General features: G+C 37.2%; 1 protein-coding gene across 3 annotated transcripts in view; it reads left to right on the top strand.

The window, feature by feature from the left end:
• Positions 1–21,878, top strand: part of LOC133880430 (uncharacterized) — a 92,959-nt gene that overhangs the window by 11,284 nt on the left and 59,797 nt on the right. For all 3 annotated transcript variants that reach the window (XM_062319379.1, XM_062319378.1, XM_062319380.1), the window contains exons 2-5: positions 2,508–2,803; positions 2,890–3,435; positions 5,211–5,696; positions 5,786–5,938. In XM_062319379.1, the coding sequence (XP_062175363.1) occupies positions 2,515–2,803; positions 2,890–3,435; positions 5,211–5,696; positions 5,786–5,938 (1,474 nt within the window). In that variant the 5' untranslated portion in view covers positions 2,508–2,514. The remainder of the gene's footprint in view (positions 1–2,507; positions 2,804–2,889; positions 3,436–5,210; positions 5,697–5,785; positions 5,939–21,878) is intronic.

The following is a 21,878-nucleotide window of genomic DNA, read 5'->3' as shown; positions in this document are numbered from 1 at the left end:
TTCATCATTCACGCTAGCAAGAAACAGGGGATAACAGACGAGTACATTACTTCTTTTTTTTTTTTTTTTGGGGGGGGGGGGGGGGTGGATGAATGGAAATTTTAACCAACCAAAGAACTACTACACATGCCGGCACTCAAGCGGGAAAACTCAAGCCAACAGACTACAAAGGAAAAATCCAAAACAAAATCTCTCAAACAAATCACAGAGAGAAGCCTAAGACAAAGCAAGTACACAGATGGGTGTCAAATTTGAATGAAATCAATAAATCCCACAACCCATTGCAAAGGGATTGTGGTGTGTAGTACTGTAAGAGAGGGGCAAAGGCGAGAGACTGCGCACAACCCATTGCAAATCCTATACCAAGCAAAAACTACAAAACGTAAAACGTGAGGAGGGGATATATGGTTTTTGTATGAAGCAAAGGGTCTGTTTTTGTTAAAGTTTGAAATTTAAAATTTTTCACATATCATCTTCTCATATTAAGGGGGGGTAACGCTGCGGCAAAATCACTTACATCAAATTAAAAGCATGTGAGAGAAAATGTAATATTTAATTGAATTAATGTAAGCAAAATTACGACCTTAGAATCTGACTCTCCTGAATTATGTTGTTTGAATTAGAAGTATACAAGCGGGACGGTTATTAAATGATAACCACCAACAACCGCTAACTGGAAAAATCAAAAAATTGAAAAACTGAAAATAACCGCAACTAGATAACCGGATTCCTAGTTGCGATTACCGGTTATAGTATTTTAAAAAAGTGATTAATAACCAGATAACTGGTAACCGGTTTATATATATATTACAACAATGTGTATTCTCCATAGCAAAATTAACGGAGGTTAGTTAGTTGGCCTCTAGCATTGATGGAGATTGAGCTTAAATGAACATAAGCCAACCACACAACAAGTGAACAAATATGAATATTCTAGTTGAGAAATCACGTAATAAAACTTTCACTATAAAAACAGAGAAATGGTCATGGGAGAAGTACCTTGCGGTAGTGAAAATTCCTTTTGACAGAAATGAGAGCTGCTCGGCAGAGCTGATTGCACCCAGCCACCCATGGATCAAAATGCAAGTCAGGAGTCGTTCGGAGGATCAAGAAGTACTGTACATGATTTTATTGTAATCATTTTTATTTATGTTGAATGAATGGTGATAGTAGTATTTAGAATTTAGCATTGAATATTGAATGGCCAAATATTGGATAAAAAAAAACTAAAAAAGATTTAACAGTATATTAAAACCGGTTATCCGGTTAATAACTCGTTTTTAATAACCGGATAACCGGCAGTTAGTAAAAACCGCAAGCGGTAGACTAGTTGTGGTTGCGGTTATGACCAAATAACCACAACCACAGCCGATTGTACACTCCTAATTTGAACTCAATCTTGTCCTTAGACCCGAAAAAAGTCTTGCCCTTTTAACAACCTAGATCTATCTTTCACGTTTTGTAAACCCTCTCCTCGAATGAGGATTTCCATCACTACAAACCAACAAGTCATACCATGAATATTCAATATTATCAGGTTTTAAACTGTATCATTGTGAATTTAGGACCGGTAAGAGAGTGGAGTATTCTTTCTTTTATTTATTTATATTTTTTTTAATTTAATTTAATTTTTTGGTGCAAGCTTCAATTCATGCTATTTAGTTAAAGATCCACTTATGCCTCAACTATTTTTTAATTGAAAAATGACACGTGGTAGGAGTATTGTGGGCATATTTTGTCAAAAGGGGTCTTTTTCAAAAATTTTGGTAGTTTGGGGGGCCAAAGTCCAAGCCTTTGTAGTTTGAGAGGCTATCTGAAGAATAATTGGTAGTTTGAGGAGCTAAATTATAACACTGTTAAGATTGATTTAAAAATTTGTTAGAACTATCACGTTAAGATAAAATAATTATGAGATAAAAATGTAATATGTAGCATTGTTATTCTATTGGTATATCCTGAAGTACCTCATTCAAAGATAATCTAACTTTTTTGCACTAAGAAAGAATAGTTAAGTTACTTGGCAAAAATAATAAGACCTTTTGGTTCCAGAAGGACATAATAATATTGTTACGGACTCATAACTCCATTAATGCATCAAAAAATTTGAAATGAGAAGGAATAAGACAATGCTACTAATGTTCACAAGCAGGACTTCTAATTCCAGTTCGCATTCTTGAGAATCTTGTGTTCTTCATTTGATTTAGTTACTGAATAGAAAAGCTCTTTATTTGTTTGTAAACGGCCTTTATTTTGGGCATTGAGAAGTAGCTGACTTTTCTTTTTTTCCTCTTTTGCCCATACAGATATCTTGAGTAACCGTGTATTTTGGATGTTGGTTTTTCCCAACAAATATTTTATTAATCAGGAAAAAAAAAATAAGAATTACCCAATGATTAAACATCCGTTAATGGTCTGCAAGAAGAGTAGGAAAGTCCGTCAAGGAATTCATATTATTACTTTTATTGTCTTTAATTTATGCTCCTAACCCTATTTGGATATACTCACAGATTAAACATGGAGATAAAGGGTGGCTTGAGTGCAGGTGTTCTTCAAGTTCTTGACAAAGATAATTACGTGGCTTGGAGTGTTCAAGTAAAAACCTATTTGATGGCTCATGATCTCTGGGATACAGTTGAAGCAACCACTGAACCTCCTAAGCAAGAAGATGATGAAGCAGCTTTCAAGGCTTGGAGTGAGAAGAATTCCACGGCTTTACATGTGCTCAAGGTTTCATGTGGACAGTATGCATTGGCTATGATTAAGGAGATTAAATATGCTAAAATTGCATGGAATACTTTGGCAGGTCTTTCTTTCTTTCTTTCTCTCTCTCTTTCTCCCAATTTAATAAATGCACATACATGGTCAAACAAAGGTTGCTATTGTGTGCAGTTCTTCTTCAAGTTCTTGAGAAAGATAATTACGTGGCTTGGACTGTTCGGGTTAAAACCTATTTGATGGCCCATGATCTTTGGGACGTAATTGAAGCAACCATGGAACCTCCAAGTCTTGAAGATGATAAGGCTGCTTTTGAGGCTTGGAGTATGAAGAATTCCACAGCCCTAAATGTAATCCAAATTTCATGCGGACCGGACACATTTTCCAACATTATTCAGATTAGTTCTCCAAAAACCGCTTGGGATACGTTGGCAAAAAAGTTTCTTCAAGTTCTTGAAAAAGATAATTATGCAGATTGGAGTGTTCAAATAAAAGCCTATTTGATGGCCCATGATCTTTGGGAGATAATTGAAGCAACCACCGAACCTCCAAGGCAAGAAGATGATGAAGTTGCTTTTAAGGATTGGAGGAATAAGAATCTCATGGCCTTAAATGTAATCCGAATTTCATGTAGACTGGACACAGGTTTTGAGATTATTAAGAAAACTTTGGCAAAAACCGCTTGGGATATGTTGGCAAAAAAGTATGCCGTGCATGCAGGTGCTGACTCAAGTCCCCCTCTCTCTTTCAACTATGCAAATACTCAAAATAGTCTGCATGTTTTCTTGTGATTTCAATTTAGCCATCAAATTTTCAATTTCAATAATTAGATTTTTAAGTTTTACCTTAATTTTAAATATGTCCATTTGGTCAACTGATTTTTGAATTAATTGATAGTGTGCCATGTCATACCACTAAATTGATGAAACTTTGTTTTTTAGATTTGAGAAGTTATGTGTCAATTGCACATTTCACTAGCTAAATCTAGCATAATTAAAATAATATAAAAAGAAAAAAGAAAAAAAGAAGAGTGGTGGCTATGAGTTAGTTCTCCCCTCACATATATTTAGGAAAAAGTACACATATCTCCATCAAACTACCACTCAATTGTCAATGTGTCCCCAAAACTACAAAAAATTGTCAATGTCCTCCCTAAGACTAACAAAAAGACAAAAATGTCCTTATAAATTTTTTTTAAAAAAACTAAAACTTAAAAATTAAAAAAAAACTAAAACAATTATTTAAAAAAAAAATAAAAAATAAAAACGAAAATTGAACGATTTTTTATTTTTTTTAAAAAGCAAATGAAAAAATAACTGAAAATTATAAAAACATATATTTTTTTTTAAAAAAAAAAACAAATGAAAAAGAAAAAAAAAACCAGTTTTTTTAGTAAATTAAAAAACGAAAAAAGAAACATTTTTTTTAAAAAAAAAAGATGAAAAATGAAAATATAACTGAAATATATATATGAAAAAACAGTTTTTAATTTTTTTAATTATTTTTTTGGTATAATTTTTTTTTTATTTTATATATTTTTATTTTACTAATTTTATGAAGGGTACTTTTGTCATTAAGGAGACTAACATTTTTTGGTAGTTTAGGGAGGGGAGAGATTGACACAATTATTAGTTTGAGGGGTATATTGACACTGAGATAGTAATTTAAAAGAACTATGTGTATTTTTCTCAAAAATATAAATATCTTATTAAAGGTCGTCTTGTAACCTAATGACAGTTCCTTTTATCATTCACAGTTTAATTTGGTTCATCATGAGTATTACTTATTCTTTTCCAGTTCTGTTATTTAATCAAAATCATTAGTTCAATAATTTCATATTGGTTTTATTGCAGGGCATATAGTAAACTATCTAACCAAAAATTATTGATCTGCACCTGATTTTTTCAATTCAACCATCAATTAGGGTGATATGATAACTATGTAAAAAATCCAGTACGTTGTGGATGGTGCATATAATATACACACACACACACGAGATGGAGATATTAATTAATTAAATAACATTTTGCTTTTTAGTAAGATTTTTCCTTCCAAAATAGGCCTATATGGTTGGAAACAATATATGCCTGGTTCGTCATTGGAACTTGCAAATCTGATACAGGGTTGTTGATTTTGTGTGGTCTGTTTGTGTGTTGTTGCTCTGCTGTGTTTTCTTGTGCATAGCAGTGTTTTCTGTTGGTTTGTTTACTGCTGTTTTGCAGTAAGTTGTTTAGTTGTGATCTGATGTTGCCCTAACTAGGGGATTGTCCCTACGTAGGTGGCTTGGTCCAGTTTTATATTGGAGAGTTTGTACACTTGTGTTTGAGCTTTATAAAGGATTTAATTCATAATAATAATAATAAAAAAAAAAAAAAAAAAAAAAAAAAGAGAGTTTAAAATTCTGAAATTTAAAATCGAAAGAAAAGAACATCCCATATATATATATATAGTTGTCATGTTGATGTAGAATGCCTTCAAAAAACTTTACTTTGCAGGCAGCGACGAAAATGGGAATGTTGACCATGTTCAGTATGAGGCCTTAATAGAGGCTCTGCAAAGTGGTGATTGGAATGCTGCAGAGGAGTTCCTCAACGGCCAGCCCGATGCAAGAAGTGCAAAAATCACATCTCTGGGCGAGACGGCTCTTTACGTTGCTGTTACAGCTGGGTATGAGCATATAGTGGAGAAGTTAGTGGATGTAATGTCTGTAGAAGACTTGGCAATACCAGATACCTTCGGTAACACACCTCTGGTTGCTGCACTTGATGCTGGAAACTACATGATGGCAGCGTGCATGCTTAGAAAGAACAACAAGTTGATCGGCATTGAAGATTCAGAACAAAGAATTCCAGTTATTCAGGCTATTGGAAATGGGGATATAGAATTGGCTCGCTATCTCTATTCTCTGACTCCGCTGGAAGATCTGACGAAAGAAAATGGTGCCACACTTTGTACCCTAGCTATATATATCAGAAGTTTAGGTAAGAACCAGCTCTTCTGATCATGATGATTTGAAATCTTCGCAAGAACTCTTGGCCTAACTTTTCCGTACGCTGGCACAAAACAACAGATATTGCTTTGGACTTAATTCGGAAGTGTCCACATTTGACACTTGCTCGAGACAAAGATGATCATTCCCCTTTGTACGCTTTGGCTGATATGCCTAATGCATTCCCGAGTGGAGATGGGCTCGTGTTTTGGAAACGATGGATCTACAAATACTGTTAGTACCAATCTCTTTTCTCTTATAGCTTCTCATCAAATGATTCATCTCATTCCTTGGTCCTTTTCCCATCGTCTCAATTTTTAAAATTTTCATTTGACACTTGCTCCATAATGAAAAAAGGATCAAGAAATGGTGTATAGAAAATAACAACAAAAATTAATTCACATCTAAAATGATAATTTCATATTTTCATACATAGGAAAGAACATAATACCAAATCTAACACAACACATGAAAACATAGGGTGTGTTTGATAAATGTTTTTTTATGTGAGTTTTGTTTTAGAATAGTAATAAGAAATAATTGATGTGATATAAAATATAAATAATGTGTGAAAAAGTGAAAAAAAATGGATTTTTTTATTTTATTTTATTTGAATAGTATTAAAACAGTTTTCGATATGGTATTAATGACACTTTTTATTTTTTATTTTATTTTTATGTGCTTTACTATGATCACTACAAAACAACAACTAAAATTATGAGACCCTTCCAGAGATCTCACTTTAATGTCTAAGTCAGTCTTTGAGATAAAAGTATGTTCAATGAACAAGAATTCAGTATGCCATTCATACATGGTATAAGGGCCTATTTATAAGTTAAAGAGGTGGGGGTAAACATGGATTGGAGTTTTTACTCCAACTTAACCTAATAGCATCGTCAGAGTCTGATTTGGACTTGGATTCCTTACCAAACCTGAATTGTGATTCTTTCTCAACTCGTCTTCTAGTATGATTCTAATCTCAGATCTTCATAGATTAGATTTGGACTGGGAGTCCTATCCCAACTCAAATAGGAGTAGAGTTATTGATCGGATTCTTTAAAGAGTTCTAATTGGACCCAGATGATGACTTCTACCCCAATTCAACTTAGAGTAGGGTTCTAACCCGGATTTCTTGGGATGAGACTGATACCTGAGTTCTTGGGACATGCTTATCTCGATCCTTGACTAGATAAGTTGAATCTCGATCCTGAGATGTCTGTGTAACGCCCCGCCTTTTACAAAAATACGCAAGTGGTTATATCTAATAAACCACGTGACATTACTACATCATAGACGATAAAATCTTACAACGGAATATATTTTTTTCTTAAAAGACCTAGGAATATAACACATTGAGCTTATTGAATTACCTCTAGACATTCATAGAAATTATTTAGTTTTCTTTACGCTAATTACATCGAAATATGTCTCACAAATAACATGCAAACATACATGGAAAACTAAACACAAGCATTCCTTTAAACATGTTACATAGCAAAAAAAAATGAAAACACCAACAACTACAAAGAAATACAACTAGCTACATAAACATTAGCATGAAATCTCTAAAACTAACAAAAGTAATCCTTGCGTTTGTCTCCTAAACTTGCATCAATAAATATGTGATTGTGGATATTACCACAATCTCATATTATAATTGTGCGAGTCATCTGATTCAATAATATGATGCTTACTAATTTATTTAAAAAAACACAATGCAATGTTATGATGACAGCTTTATATGCAAAGTCTTATGTATTTAATTTCGTTCACTCAGTCCAAGGCCATTAAATCCCTGTTTGACTTAGCGGCTTTTTATTGGAGCACCAACTCCATACCATGTTATATCAGGTTTTCTATACTAGTAGTCATGGCTTACCTATATACATTGGTCGCCAACAACAAACCAAATACAATGACCGCCAAAACTGTCAGTTTAGTAGCCACCACTACCTAGTACACTAGCTGCTACAACAAGCCAACTTTTACTTATTAATGTTTTGATATAGGCCGCAACAACAAACCTGGTCCATTGGTCGCCACAACAAACTTGTTAATAATTTAATTATTAATCCCAACTGCAAAATATGCAAAGTTTGTTCACACGCATTCAATTAAATAAACCTGTAAACATAATACTATGAAACCAGCATCACTCTCAGTAAGTATTTTATACTTACAGCTCTTTTTGTGCACTCTCTTAGCCCATTCTTTGCAATAAATACATACATGTACATAGGATGTTAACATCATCACTCATGAATCCCAATTATATTCACATAGACGCAATTATCGTTTTATTTAAAAAAATCATTCATATCTATCATTATGAGTTTAAGAAACTTAACATGATAAACAAGTTTTTAATTTTAAAGGCACTCAACATAATAAATATATTTAAACCTCACATATTAACCTCTAATCATAAACACCCACATACTTTCTATAAATTACCAAAACCCATAATCAATTTGGTCATTAATTTACTAAGACAGTGAATACTAAGATTTCACCTAAAATTAAATATTAAAGGTTAACACAACAAATCCCAAACTAATATTAATCGGAACCCAAATATCCATTTGGCAACAGTTGAACTAAACATCACACGGCCAGATATTGCACATAACCGAGGCAAGGGGAAATAACCAACATAGGAAATACTCGGCCAATCACCACAAATTCGGTCTAAAAATTCAACCCAAATTATCAATAATTGAACCTAAACCTTATTGCCAACAAAAGGAATAATTCAGCCTCAAAACATATCGCCATCGGCCGAACCCACAACAATCGGCCGAATCCACAACAGTTGGCCGAACCCACAAAACAGGAGACACTGCCGACACACACACTCACATTCAATCGGTCGAACACCATCAAAACACCATACAATTTTCATCAAACTTCAAAACCACACAATCGATAACCAAAACATTCAATCAGCCATAAATTAAATCAAATCAAACTAAATCATAGGAATTATTTACCTTGAGGATTTTCTCAGAAAATCCATCTCCAAAAACCACCAAATCAGTAACGGAGGTCCTCTACAAAAATTGCTGGAAATCGTGTCTTGCCCACAGGCGACTGTTCCTTTCTCTTACCGGGTCTTTGCTCAGATCACCGGAATCACCTCAGGTTTCACTCGGGCCTCCACAGTTTTCTCTCCCGGGTCTCTAGCTCTCACTCTCTCTGGTTTTACCTTCTCAATCAGTCTCTCGGGTTGTGGGTTTCTCTCATAATCTCCGGCTCACAATCGGCCTCTCCTAGTCTTTCTCCCCTCTCCCCATCTCTCTCTGTATCTCCCTCATTCTCCTTCTCGATCGAACTGAGCGTGTAAGATAGAAGACAAGAAGAACAGTGAGAGAAGGAAGAATCTAGAAGGAAAAAAGAAGAAAAGAAAAGAAGAAGGGGAAGCCGCGTGAGAGGTTGCGTAATATGCTGAACGGAGGTGTTATGGGCATGATATGGGAGACCATGGCAGCTCATGAAGCTTGGGGTAGCAGGGTATGGTATTCGTATTCTGCAAGCGAATCAACAGAAACCAACAGAAGGAAATAGAAGGGTCTGGAGCAGTGATGAGCTGGCTATCTCTTGGCGTTTCATGCTTAATATCAGTCGTTTTATGTTTGCGTTTTATGTTGGAAGGAGGGCGTTTTGATAACCTGTACAGCATGCGCCTTGCTGCCTTTTTGTTTTCTTTTGTGCGTGTTATCTAAATAGACAGCTGTAGCTTTTCGGTTACAAAAGATTCTAACATAATTGGGTATTTAGGAAGAGCCGCAGCGGCTAGTGATGTAAGAGAAAAGAATATTGACTAAGTTGTTTTCCGGAGAGATAGGGCCTCTACAAGCGCCCGAAGCTGTTTTTCTTGCATTTTCAATATAATTTCCATCTTCTTCCTTGAATTCTTTCATCTTTTTGCCTGGATTATATCCTAAAATTCTTGCAGAACGTTTTTACCTTTACATTTGGTATCAGAGCATCCATCGATCCTTCATTTCCGCTGTCTTTTACCCAGAAATTTTTTTTTTCTACTCGATTGCCATGTCCGATGGCACCCGTCTTTTCAAACTTCAAGAATCCATCAAAGAGTGTACTGAGGGACTTGCTCAGCAGCAAACCTTTAATACCTTGGTGGAACAGAAGTTTAATGACCTCACTGAGCTTCTTCAAAATGTTCACCAAACTCAGAACGCTGCACGTCCAGACCGTCCACCTGACGACCGAGAGCGGGCCCATCCCCCACCTGCTGTTCCGAACCACCCTGACCATCGGGCTCTTGGTTAGGACCATCGTGACGCTAGGGAGGAGCGTCGGGACCATCGTTACCACAGAGAGGAGCGTTGGGATCATGACGATGATTTTTACGGTCATCCTCGGGACGACCAGACTATTCACACACGTGCTATCCGTCTGGATTTTCCTCGCTTCGATGGTGAAAATCCGTCGACTTGGACTTACAAGGTGAATCAGTTCTTCGATTATTATCATACTCCCTTGTATCAGCGCATCAGGATGGCTTCTTTCCATATGGAGGGTGAAGCCCTCATCTGGTTTCAGGACGCTGACGAAGCAGGTCAATTTCCTACGTGGGATGCGTTCACACAAGCTCTTCTCACCCACTTTGGTTCGGCTTATGACGACCCTATGGAGTCTTTGGTGAAGTTGCGCCATTCCACCACTGTGGCTGCTTATACGGCATAGTTCGAATCTCTTTCCAATCGCCTTCGTGGCCTCTCCGACCAATACCGGCTTAGCTGTTTTCTCAGCGGCCTCAAAGATGAGATTCGTCTTCCTTTGCGGATGCTAGCTCCACGCACTCTGGTTCCGGCTTTTGGGCTTGCTAAACTACAGGAAGAATATCTTACTACTGGGCGTAAGACTTTCAAGTCTCAGAGTTCTTCTTACAGTTCTAGCAGGTCTCTCTCTTATGGTCCATAGTCGGCCTCTCCGAGCCAGTTAAGTGATTCCTCCACCTCAGTTTTTTCCCCTCGTTCCAACCCTGGCGTCTCGGTCCAGCACATCTCTCCAGCTCAAATGCGTGAGCGCCGCGAAAAGGGACTCTGTTACAACTTTGAGGAGCGATGGCATCTAGCTCACAAGTGTAAGTCTCCTAAACTTTACTTGTTGCATGGCCATGAACTGTTTCATGAGGAATCGGGTGATGACCCTGTAGTGGAAGTTTTGGACCATGTTGAACCAGTGGATGAGCCTATTATTCAGGAGATTGTAGAACCTAAAATTTCACTCCATACAATTTCTGGTTCTATTGCTCCTAAAACTATGAGACTCATAGGTTGGATTCGTAATCAACGGGTAGTCATTCTCATTGACTCCGGTAGTACCCATAATTTCATTAATTTACATTCTTTGCCTAAGCTGTGTTTGGGTGAACTTATTCCATTACAATTGAAAGTCCGGGTTGCAAATGGAGATACTCTTTTGAGTTCTGGTAAATGTCCTTCGGTCTCTATTCGAATACAGGGGGCTGTCATCACTTTTGAATTTTATTTGTTACCATTAGGAGGGTGTGATGTCATATTGGGTGTTGAATGGTTACGGACCTTGGGTCCAATCCTTTGGGATTTTGCTGTCATGACTATGCAGTTTAATCTTAATTCTGGCCCGGTCACCCTTAAGGGTTTGAGCCCTACGGGATTAACCATGGAGGACATTTCTCATTTTCTTCGATTCCCTACATCAGCTTCCAAGAGTTTTCTCTTGCATTTCTTATCACCAGTTGAGGACCCTGCGGCCCACTGCCCTTCTGGTCCAATCCGGGAATTATTGCAGCAATTTGATCAAGTATTTGCGGAACCTACGGGTCTTCCACCTCCGCGAACGCAGGACCACCAAATTTTACTAAAGTCAGACCAACCAGTTAGCATTAGACCTTATTGCTATCCATACTTTCAGAAGTCAGAAATTGAGAAGATTGTCAAGGATTTACTGCTATTAGGGGTGATCCAATCCAGCCAGAGCCTTTTCTCCTCCCCTGTCCTCTTAGTCCGTAAGCCTGATGGAAGTTGGCGATTATGTGTCGACTACAGAGCTCTTAATCAGAATACCGTCAAGGACAAATACCCCATTCCAGTTATTGATGAGCTGCTGGATGAGCTTCATGGGGCTACAATTTTTTCCAAACTCGACTTGCGTTCGGGTTACCATCAAATTCGAGTCAAACCGGCTGATGTTCCTAAAACGACATTCCGCACTCACGAGGGGCATTATGAATTCCTTGTTATGCCTTTTGGCTTGACAAATGCCCCTGCAACCTTTCAGGCCTTAATGAACGACATATTCAAACCCTGCCTTCGGAAATTCGTCTTAGTATTCTTTGACGACATCTTGGTTTACAGTCGTTCTTTGGAAGATCATTTGGCTCACTTGCATTCTGTTTTGCTTATCCTTAAGACTAATCTTCTTTATGCCAAAAGTTCAAAATGCAGGTTTGGTGTATCTGAGATTGACTATTTAGGTCATCTTATTTCAGCTCAGGGAGTGCGGGCTGATCCATCTAAGCTCGAAGCTATGCTTCAATGGTCTGTCCCAACAACGATCAAGTCTCTTCGGGGCTTTCATGGGTTAACAGGCTACTATCGCAAATTTATCCGCGGTTATGGGATAATTGCTGCTCCCCTCACAGCCCTACTCAAGAAAAATTCCTTTCTTTGGACGTCCGACGCCACTGCTGCCTTCCTTCGGCTTAAAGATGCTGTTACTTCTCCTCCAGTTTTACGCTTGCCGGATTTTTCCCAAACTTTCACCATCGAATGTGATGCGTGTGCAACGGGTATTGGAGCGGTTTTGATGCAAGAAGGCCGTCCTATAGCTTTCCTGAGTCAGGCTTTAAAGGGTCAAGCCTTACACCTTTCAACTTATGAGAAGGAGCTATTTTCATTAGTCACCGCTGTTCAAAAGTGGCGGCCTTACCTTTTAGGTCTCTCTTTCCATGTGAAGACAGACCAACAGTCTTTAAAATTCTTGTTAGAACAGTGTGTTGGCACTATATCCCAGCAAAGATGGCTCTCCAAGTTGCTCGGTTATGATTTTGTCATTGAATATAAACAGGGAAAGGAAAACAAGGTTGCCGACGCCTTATCTCAGAAGTTTGAGGATCCATTAAATGCCGAGGAATTATCTATTTCTTTGATCTCTTTTCCAACTCCCTCATGGACTACAGAGCTACAGGCTTCCTATCTTTAAGATGCCGAGACCTCTTCCATTTTGGCAGCTCTTCAACAGGGTAGGGCTGCACCTCCAGGGTATTCCTTGCAGCAGGGTCTTCTTTTGCGAAAGGGTCGCCTATGGATTGTAAAGGGCTCTCCATTTCAGTTTCAGCTTCTCGAATATATTCATTCTAATCCCACTTCTGGGCATTTAGGCTACCACAAAACAGTTCATCGGGCTAAATTGGATTTTTATTGGAAAGGAATGCGTAATGATATCAATAAGTTTGTTTGAGAATGTGATATTTGCCAAGTAAATAAACATGAGACTCTTCACCCTGCAGGGCTTCTCCAGCCCTTACCCATACCTTCCCGCATATTGGCTGACATATCCATGGATTTCATAGAGGGTCTTCCCCCCTCCCATGGTTACACGGTTATTTTGGTTGTCATTGACAGATTTTCTAAATATGGCCACTTCCTACCTCTCTCTCACCCCTACACTGCCTCCACAGTTGCCCATTTGTTCCTCTCTCAAATCTTTAAACTTCATGGAATGCCCCAAACCATTGTTTCAGACCGTGATCCTCTGTTTACCAGCTCATTTTGGCGTGAATTGTTTCATTTACAAGGCATTTCCCTAGCTTTCAGTTCTGCATACCACCCCCAATCTGATGGCCAAACTGAGTCCCTCAACAAGTGTCTTGAAACCTACCTCCGTTGCTATTCGGGTTTTAAACCAAAGGATTGGAGTCGCTGGTTGCCTTTGGCTGAATGGTGGTATAACACTAACCACCATTCCTCCACGGGTCTCACTCCTTTTGAAGCTGTATACGGATATGCTCCTCCATCCTTGCTCTCATATGTGCCGGGCACTTCTGCTAATTTGGTGGTGGATTCTCAGCTTAAGGATCGCACCACTATTGTCAACCTCCTTAAGGAGCACCTACAGCAAGCCCAGAACCGGATGAAAGTACAGGCTAATAAACACCACACTGAGAGGGAATTTCAGGTTGGTGACTAGGTCTACTTGCGCCTTCAGCCATATCGGCAGAGTCAGTGGCCATGAGAAAGAATTTAAAGTTGTCGCTTAGGTTTTTTGGGCCTTTTAAAATCTTACAGAAGATTGGCCTTGTGGCTTATAAACTGGACCTCCCTCCCTTTTCACAAATTCATCCTGTTTTTCATGTGTCCTGCCTGAAGCTTAAATTGGGACAACACATCACCCCCTTGCCCACTCTTCCACCTGTGAGTTTGGCAGGGGAAATCAAGCCAGAACCGGAAGTTGTGCTTTCTCGTCGTATGATTAAAAAGGGGAACCGTGCTGTAACAGAGGTGCTGGTTCGCTGGAAGGGAGCAACAGTTGAGGATGACTCTTGGGAGTTGCTTCGTAATTTTCAGGAGCAATACCCCCACCTTGCGGGCAAGGTGTTTTGAAGGGGGGACTCCTGTTATGGGCATGATACGGGAGACCATGGCAGCTCATGAAGCTTGGGGTAGCAGGGTATGGTATTCGTATTCTGCAAGCGAATCAACAAAAACCAACAGAAGGAAATAGAAGGGTTTGGAGCAGTGATGAGCTGTCTATCTCTTGGCGTTTCATGCTTAATGGCAGTCGTTTTATGTTTGCGTTTTATGTTGGAAGGAGGGCGTTTTGATATCCTGTACAGCATGCGCCTTGCTGCCTTTTTGTTTTCTTTTGTGCGTGTTATCTAAATAGACAGCTGTAGCTTTTCGTTTACAAAAGATTCTAACAGAATTGGGTATTTAGGAAGAGCCGCAGCGGCTAGTGATGTAAGAGAAAAGAATATTGACTAAGTTGTTTTCCGGAGAGATAGGGCCTCTACAAGCACCCGAAGCTGTTTTTCTTGCATTTTCAGTATAATTTCCATCTTCTTCCTTGAATTCTTTCATCTTTTTGCCTGGATTATATTCTAAAATTCTTGCAGAACGTTTTTACCTTTACAGGAGGGGAGTTGATTTTATAGAACAGGAAGCTAGCAGATATTTTAATCTTACGAGTTAAGTTTAATCTGTTTTTTTTTTAATGGATGAGTTAAGTTTAATCTAAATATGTGCAGACATTTTCTGCACCAGGTCTTTCTCATTTTAATTCACTAAGGTTACAATTTAAATCTGTTTGAAGTCTAGTTCGTTTTATAAATAATATTATTATACCAAATAATATTATGCACAATAATAAATATTACATTACCAATAAATATTATAATATCAACATTATTATAATACCAATTGAATTTATAATATTACTATTCTAATAATATTACATTGATTTAATTAGTGAATATTCAAGTCTGTCTATTTCATTATTCATCAATATTAGTGGAGCCTAACTATTTATAAAATCATGGTTTATAAAATAACAAAACTAATGAATATTTATTCTCATAAATATTTATATATATTCTTTTCCTTTATTATTATATCTTAAATTCTAATTTAAGACGTTCTGAAGTGCTACATACCTATATCCCTCCCTTATTAATTGAATTTCGTCCTTGAAATTCATAAAGTATGCTACTCATAAAGTTTATATTAAATGAGGATTTAGATTTCTAAATTCTAAATTGAGCTACTCATATTTTAAACGTAGCACCTAGTCGCTAAACATACGTTACTCTAACTGTTACCACTTAAAAATGTTTTAAGGAAAGAAAATGATGTAATAAAATAATGTATATTTTCTTTCTATCATCTCGTCATATAACCTTAACCTACATGATCATCTAACTTTCACCATCTACATCATTTTCATTTCTCTGTTTCAGTGTAAAGGTCTACTTTCTATAAGAGTTCCTCACTACATTGTACATCCGTGATGCTACATGATCAGTTCGTCATTTTGTCAAAATATACCTCAAGTAAATACATTGAAATTTCATCTTATCTTTTATTATTGAAATTCCTTCTTATGTTATTGGAATTCCACCTCCCAATCCTACGGAAGAATCTTATTCATGACCTAACGCCTCGATTAAAAGATCGTCCATAGTTATCCTTAAGTTTTGTATGGGTTAGAATTTCTCCCATTTGGAAATCCTTATCATTAATTTGGGTCTACCATTCCTATTCCTCGAGCAAGTAATAGTCCTTAATTCTCGGATCTCAAAATTGTAAATCATGCCATTCATACTAGTTCACACTAAGCAAGAAATTCCAAATCAAGGCATTATTTACCTCAATCATTCTCGAGTTTATTAGAATGCAGCTTAGTGGGAGATTGAGACAATTTCCTCCTTGATTGATCTTGAGACCTAGTTTAATCTATGGAGTTCTCCAATGATAACACTAAAATATTTTTCTATAAGACACCAAAATTTCTTCCAATAATTCAAATTCTATCTCCTCAATCCAATAATTAAAGGTCATCTCAAAATTATAAACCTATCATCAAATTATCAATCTTTGGTTGATATCATAGAATTAATATTTAATCATTTAAAAACCTCGAACTCAGCCAATTATATAAATCAATTAGTAAATTCTCAATTAAAACTTGTTAATTTATCATAATAAATTATCTAAAATAGTTGCATGGAATTATTAATTCATTTGGCTAAGATCCATAATCATAACTTAACAACCAAAGCAACTTAAATTCGTCACCAAGGCTAATTATCAATTCAATTTCCTAACAATTCATCATGTTAGCCAAAATTCATCTTAGAATTTATCACAACTAAAACTAAAGGAAATAGATTATAGAAATCTTAACCTTAATAGTTGAATACTAACTTTACCTAAAAAGGCGACGTAATTATTACGCATACTTGGCTTAATGGAAATCATTCCTAGCATCAATTTGGTTACATATTCAATTTGAGATTACCTTTTTCGGGACGAGGCTTATGTTCTTATCGACATCGTTCTCTTTGTAATCGTTGTTCGATTGTGACAGAATACGATTAGTCAATCGATCAAACAATCACTCAAATATTAGTGATAAGAATAATCAATCAACATAAGTCAATACATGAAATCCATCATCTTACTATTTCTTAAGACTTAGGACTTAAAGCAAATCAATCTCAATTACTTCATGCTACAGATTCCAATCGATATCTCAATATATAAATTCTCAGATCTCCATGTTTCCTCAAATGATCAATTCTTGGTTACCATAGAATTTCTATGTCAAAATTCTAATCAATAAAGCCATTACCTATACAACCTCAAAATCCATTGATCAAATTATTTTTTGTGTGTGTCATGAATCATTACCTGATCAGGTCCTAGTAATATAAACCCAAAATACCTGAATGATCATTAGTCCTTACCTCAACATATTGCAATCCTCTTTGTGAGCTCATTATGTTTCCTGAATCACATTTAATCAATCGTATCAAAGAGGTGCAAGGAAATTACATTTTTCCATGTTTCAAGATCTTATTGAAAAATATTAAAAACTTCTAAATTAATTGCAACCAAGCGTGCAACCAAATATGTAAAGCAGTAAAGAGATAGACACAGATATTTGGTTACAATGTGAAAACTCTTTGAACCAAAGAAAAAAACCACTATAGGACTGCCAAACCTAGGAAATCAAACTAACAGAAGAAATGGCTAGTTATAAGACTGTCGTACTCACAATACCTAAGCAGTAGTCGTATCTTGAATTCTAACAAGTACCTATACTTGAATGCCTCTCTCCTAGACCCATCTAGAGAGTTCTTCAATTGATCCCTTTAACTAGTGCCCCTGTCTAGTTGGGCTTCAAACGGTTGGACGGTTACAACACAAAGAACTCTAAGAGAATTAGTACATATAACAATTTCTACCTAAAAACTCTTCTCTTAGCACACTAGAATTCTATTCAGAATTCATACATAAACACAACCTAGAAGGTCCTTTAAATAGCCTCCAGAAATCCTAATTTTACACAAATTCGAATTTTCATAGGCGGCGTCCGAACACGCATCTGCGATTTCATGAAATACTGAAGCACGTCTGGACCTCAAGCCCTAGCATCCAGACAGTTGCATAAAAAGGCTCCTCCATCCATAATCTTCACTTCTGCATCATAACTTCTCTAAAAACATGAACCTACTGACCTTCGCGTCCATTGGGCCGTCCAGACTTCTCTGCGAACAAGAACATACTATGCAAGCCGTCTGCTAATTCTGTCCAGACAGGAATAGAATACTGACCTTCTGAGCTAGGCGTCTGGACTCTTTTATCTGGCCGTCCGGACAGGTTGTAGGGAAAAACTGACTTTTTGAGCTGTAAAGTCTCCAGAATCTTTCTTTCACCAGAACCTTTCCTTCTTAGTGAAATTTCGTGCAAATATTGCCTTGTTCAGCACTTTTTATTCTTGAATAATTATTCTGCACTAAATCTTTTGCCGGTCGTCTAGAAATACGGTGTCCCTAATATGGAAGTGTTTTTGTCAACATAATGTAGTAAATTAAAATAAACAAAAAAAACTCCTCATTTGGTCATTCTTGGACGAAAACAACTTACAACCAAAAATTAAAAATACTCTCCATTTTTGTCTCAAAAGAACAAAGGGTAAACAAAGTATTACTAAGCCCAAAAATAAACCACAATAATCCAAATAATTAACCAAATTATTTAGTTTTCATGAAAAATAGGCCATACATAATAAATTGTTTATCAAAATAAACAACTAATAAGAAAAATGAGTGTCACGTCACTTGATCCTGCTAATCCTCTGGCACCAAGTAACGTAGAGTGGTCCGTACGTTGATGTTGATCTATTCCACATTAGCTTCCAACACCTGGAACCGATCATCAAAAGACTGGAACTATGCAGTCATCCTGGTGTCCATGGACTAAGAGCATCTATAGTGAAGTCGGCAAAATTTCACTTTTGTTATTTTAGTTACCTAGTTTTCAAAAGCTCTACATATCAAACTCTTCAAATATTCTCTACTTTAAAATAAATACTATTTTTTAATAACTTTTTAATCAACCAACCATTCGGACTCTTCTAGAATTCTGACCTCCCTTTCCTTTTTCGTCTCTTCCCTTCTCTTCTCTTCTTCTCGATTTCTTGCCTTCCTGACCCGTCGTTTCTCTCTTCTCTATGACCCAAAACAGAGAGATGAGAGACTCTGTGAGAGAGATGGAGATACCGAGAGAGGAAAAGAGACCTGAGACTTGAGAGACCCAGCCCGATCGTGGAGGACCTATAGCAATCCGATGAACCCAGAGACCCACGTCTATGGGTCGTCGGCCAAAACCCTTCGGTGGACGTGAGGTGATTTTCCAGTGAAAATCAGGGAAATTCCAGTGGGTTCCCGATGGGTGTTTTCCGGTGATTTGAGAGATGACTTTTGGTGAATTTTCTATGATTAAACAAAAAATTCTTTAGGTAATTTCTTGTGTTTTTTATTTGGATTATTATTGATTAATGGGTTTTAGTGAACCGTGTGTATTTTTGGTGTTGATCTCTTTGTTCTGGCCGATCGTGTTTCTTATGTGTTTGCTATGATATTTCCGGTTGTGGTCCCTGTGATTTCCGGTTGTGGTGTCTCCCTTGTGATATTTTTAGTGTTGATCTTCTGCTCATCCCGTGAAAATGGAATAAAAAAATAAAAAACAAGAAGAGACGATCGTGTTTTCCCTTGTCTCATCAGATGAGGGCTTCTGACAATCAGCAAATGTACTGCAGATGTAGAGAGTTTGTTGGAGACGAGATTTTGAGCAAAATTGTCTGATTTTGGTGATTTCGTCTGTTTGACGACTTCATTACAAATGCTCTAAAACTGCTCATTCCCCTTAGTGTCCATGGTCTGCAACCTCTCTGTAATCTAGGTCAGTGCACCCAGAATTGAATCACTGGGAGATGCAGTGTGTGAAGAAGATGCGGTTAACAACTCTGCAGAAGTTGGCTCAACAGGCTCTTTTGGATCTTGATACCTCTAGAGCTGAGCATTTGACTTCATGACAGTCTGCTTCCCAAATACTCTGTTAGGCATAGTTTTTGCCTCATAGGCGGGGATGTTTGAAATAAGCCTCTTGATGATCCTAATCACCAAACCTCTATACGGCAGGGCCACCTAACTGCCTTCCTACATCTCTATCATCGTCATGATGATATGCTTGCATATGCAAAATGGAACTCTGTCGATGATGGCATAAAGAAATCTAGCCTTTTTGAGAGTGAGGTCACTGTTCCGGGAGATTGCCCATATATTCTGCATCACAATATGAGCCAGGAGCCGCTAAGGGGATTGTAGATAGCCAATAGGAATGAACTTCTGATTTTCTTCCCACACTTGTGCTCCTCGGGGATCAAAGCACCTTATCAGGTCTTCCTTGTAGGGGGGATCCACAAAATCAGGGAAAGGTATCCCAAGGGCAGGAGACAGAGGAATGCTTGTCACTGAGTTGGTGAGCTTAGGGTCAATTCTGATTTCTGTCTCGTGAACCTTGCTCTCTAGGACCGAACAATGCTGCTGAAAATGAACAATCTCTGTATTCATGTAAAATTCTCTCACCAGCCACGGATATATGTTGTTGGAGTTGAACACGCTCAGCCACCCATTCTCTTGAAAGATTCGATTGATGAAGTCGAAGGGGGCAACCATGACATGAGATCTTAGAATTGCCCGCTCGATCACAATGTTCCTTTTGTTGATGTGCTCCTTCGTTGTAGTAATTTTTGCTCTAGTCCTTTTGCAGAGTTGGCTCTGGGAGTCGGTGCCAGTGGTAGACATTTTCCTGAAAATATTTCACACAAAAAAAAAAAAAAATCCAAGAAGCACAGATTATCCAAAACATGAGTTAAATTCCCCATATGAGCAAGAAGATTCCAAAAAAAACAAAAAAAAAATTATAACCCGAACATATGCATTAAATATGAGAGAATTATAAAAATGCAAAAATAAGCATAAGGAATCTATCAGGCATGTTATCACATACGTGACATGCATATCTAAAGTAGCGCATGCACAACAATGACCAATAGCAATAGCACTTGCAAAACTAATATGGGTTAGACAAAAATTCCACATGCATGCATGCAACTAAAAGCCAAAAATAAGAACTCATGCATGTCAATACTAACAATGCCAAGAACTTACAAATATTCCAACCCCAACAAGCACTAATATCAAGCATAAAATCTCAAAATAATACACTATCCATAATCCCTATGTTTTCAGAAAGGGAGAAGAAGGACATACCTAGATAAAGGTGAAGGCTTGAAAGAAATACACAAACGCCCAAGAGAGAACTCAACACACCCGGAGAGAGAGTAAAAGAAAAAAATAAAAATAAGGGGATGCTGGCAGCTTGGAATAAAAACTTAGGGTTTTATCAACCTGGGATGAGCGTTTGAATGCCAGTTCTTGCATCTCCAGATGTGCTTTGTAGAAAAACACACTGATCAGCGTGTCTAGACCTAAGCCATAGCCGTTCAAACGCTTCACGCAAAAACATAAAAAATTGGAGAAAATAGTAGAAAAAGAATTTTCTTGTGTTAGCTCCAAATCACGCATGTATTTAAAATTGATAAAACAGTCAAATAGCATATCAAAACATTCAAAAATATAATTGAAAGTGAAGTAATTTATGTACAAAATTTTTTCTACAGAATATAAATTTTAGACAATTTCCTCAACCCATGCCATGCGTGTCGTGTTTGAAAGCTTTCTCAATTAAGGCAACAAGTTCATTGATAAGGTTTAAAACAACTGAACTTTCTAATATGAGAAAATTATTGTTTGATGAGTCAAAAGTCAAAATCTTATCTTACTAGGGCTAGCCACCCTCATATAATGCACTCCCCCTAAGAAACAACATTTTTAATTCTTTTACTTAGCTCGTTAGTAATTGCCCATTTTCGCAATGATTTGACCACTGACTCTTTCTATAGAGACAAGTGCAAAAACTTTTTAGTAAGACATTAAGCAATGGACTTTTTATTTATATTTTCTGAGAATTTATTGCTTTTATTCTTGGTATTATAATCTAGAAGGAATGTCAGAATTTATAGGTTCTAGGTTCAACTA

This window comes from Alnus glutinosa, chromosome 10 (genome assembly GCF_958979055.1).
Source record: "Alnus glutinosa chromosome 10, dhAlnGlut1.1, whole genome shotgun sequence".
In the NCBI taxonomy this organism is placed as follows: Eukaryota; Viridiplantae; Streptophyta; class Magnoliopsida; order Fagales; family Betulaceae; genus Alnus; species Alnus glutinosa.
The sequence above is the reverse complement of the archived record's forward strand: the minus strand, read 5'-3'. Positions and strand labels throughout refer to the sequence as shown.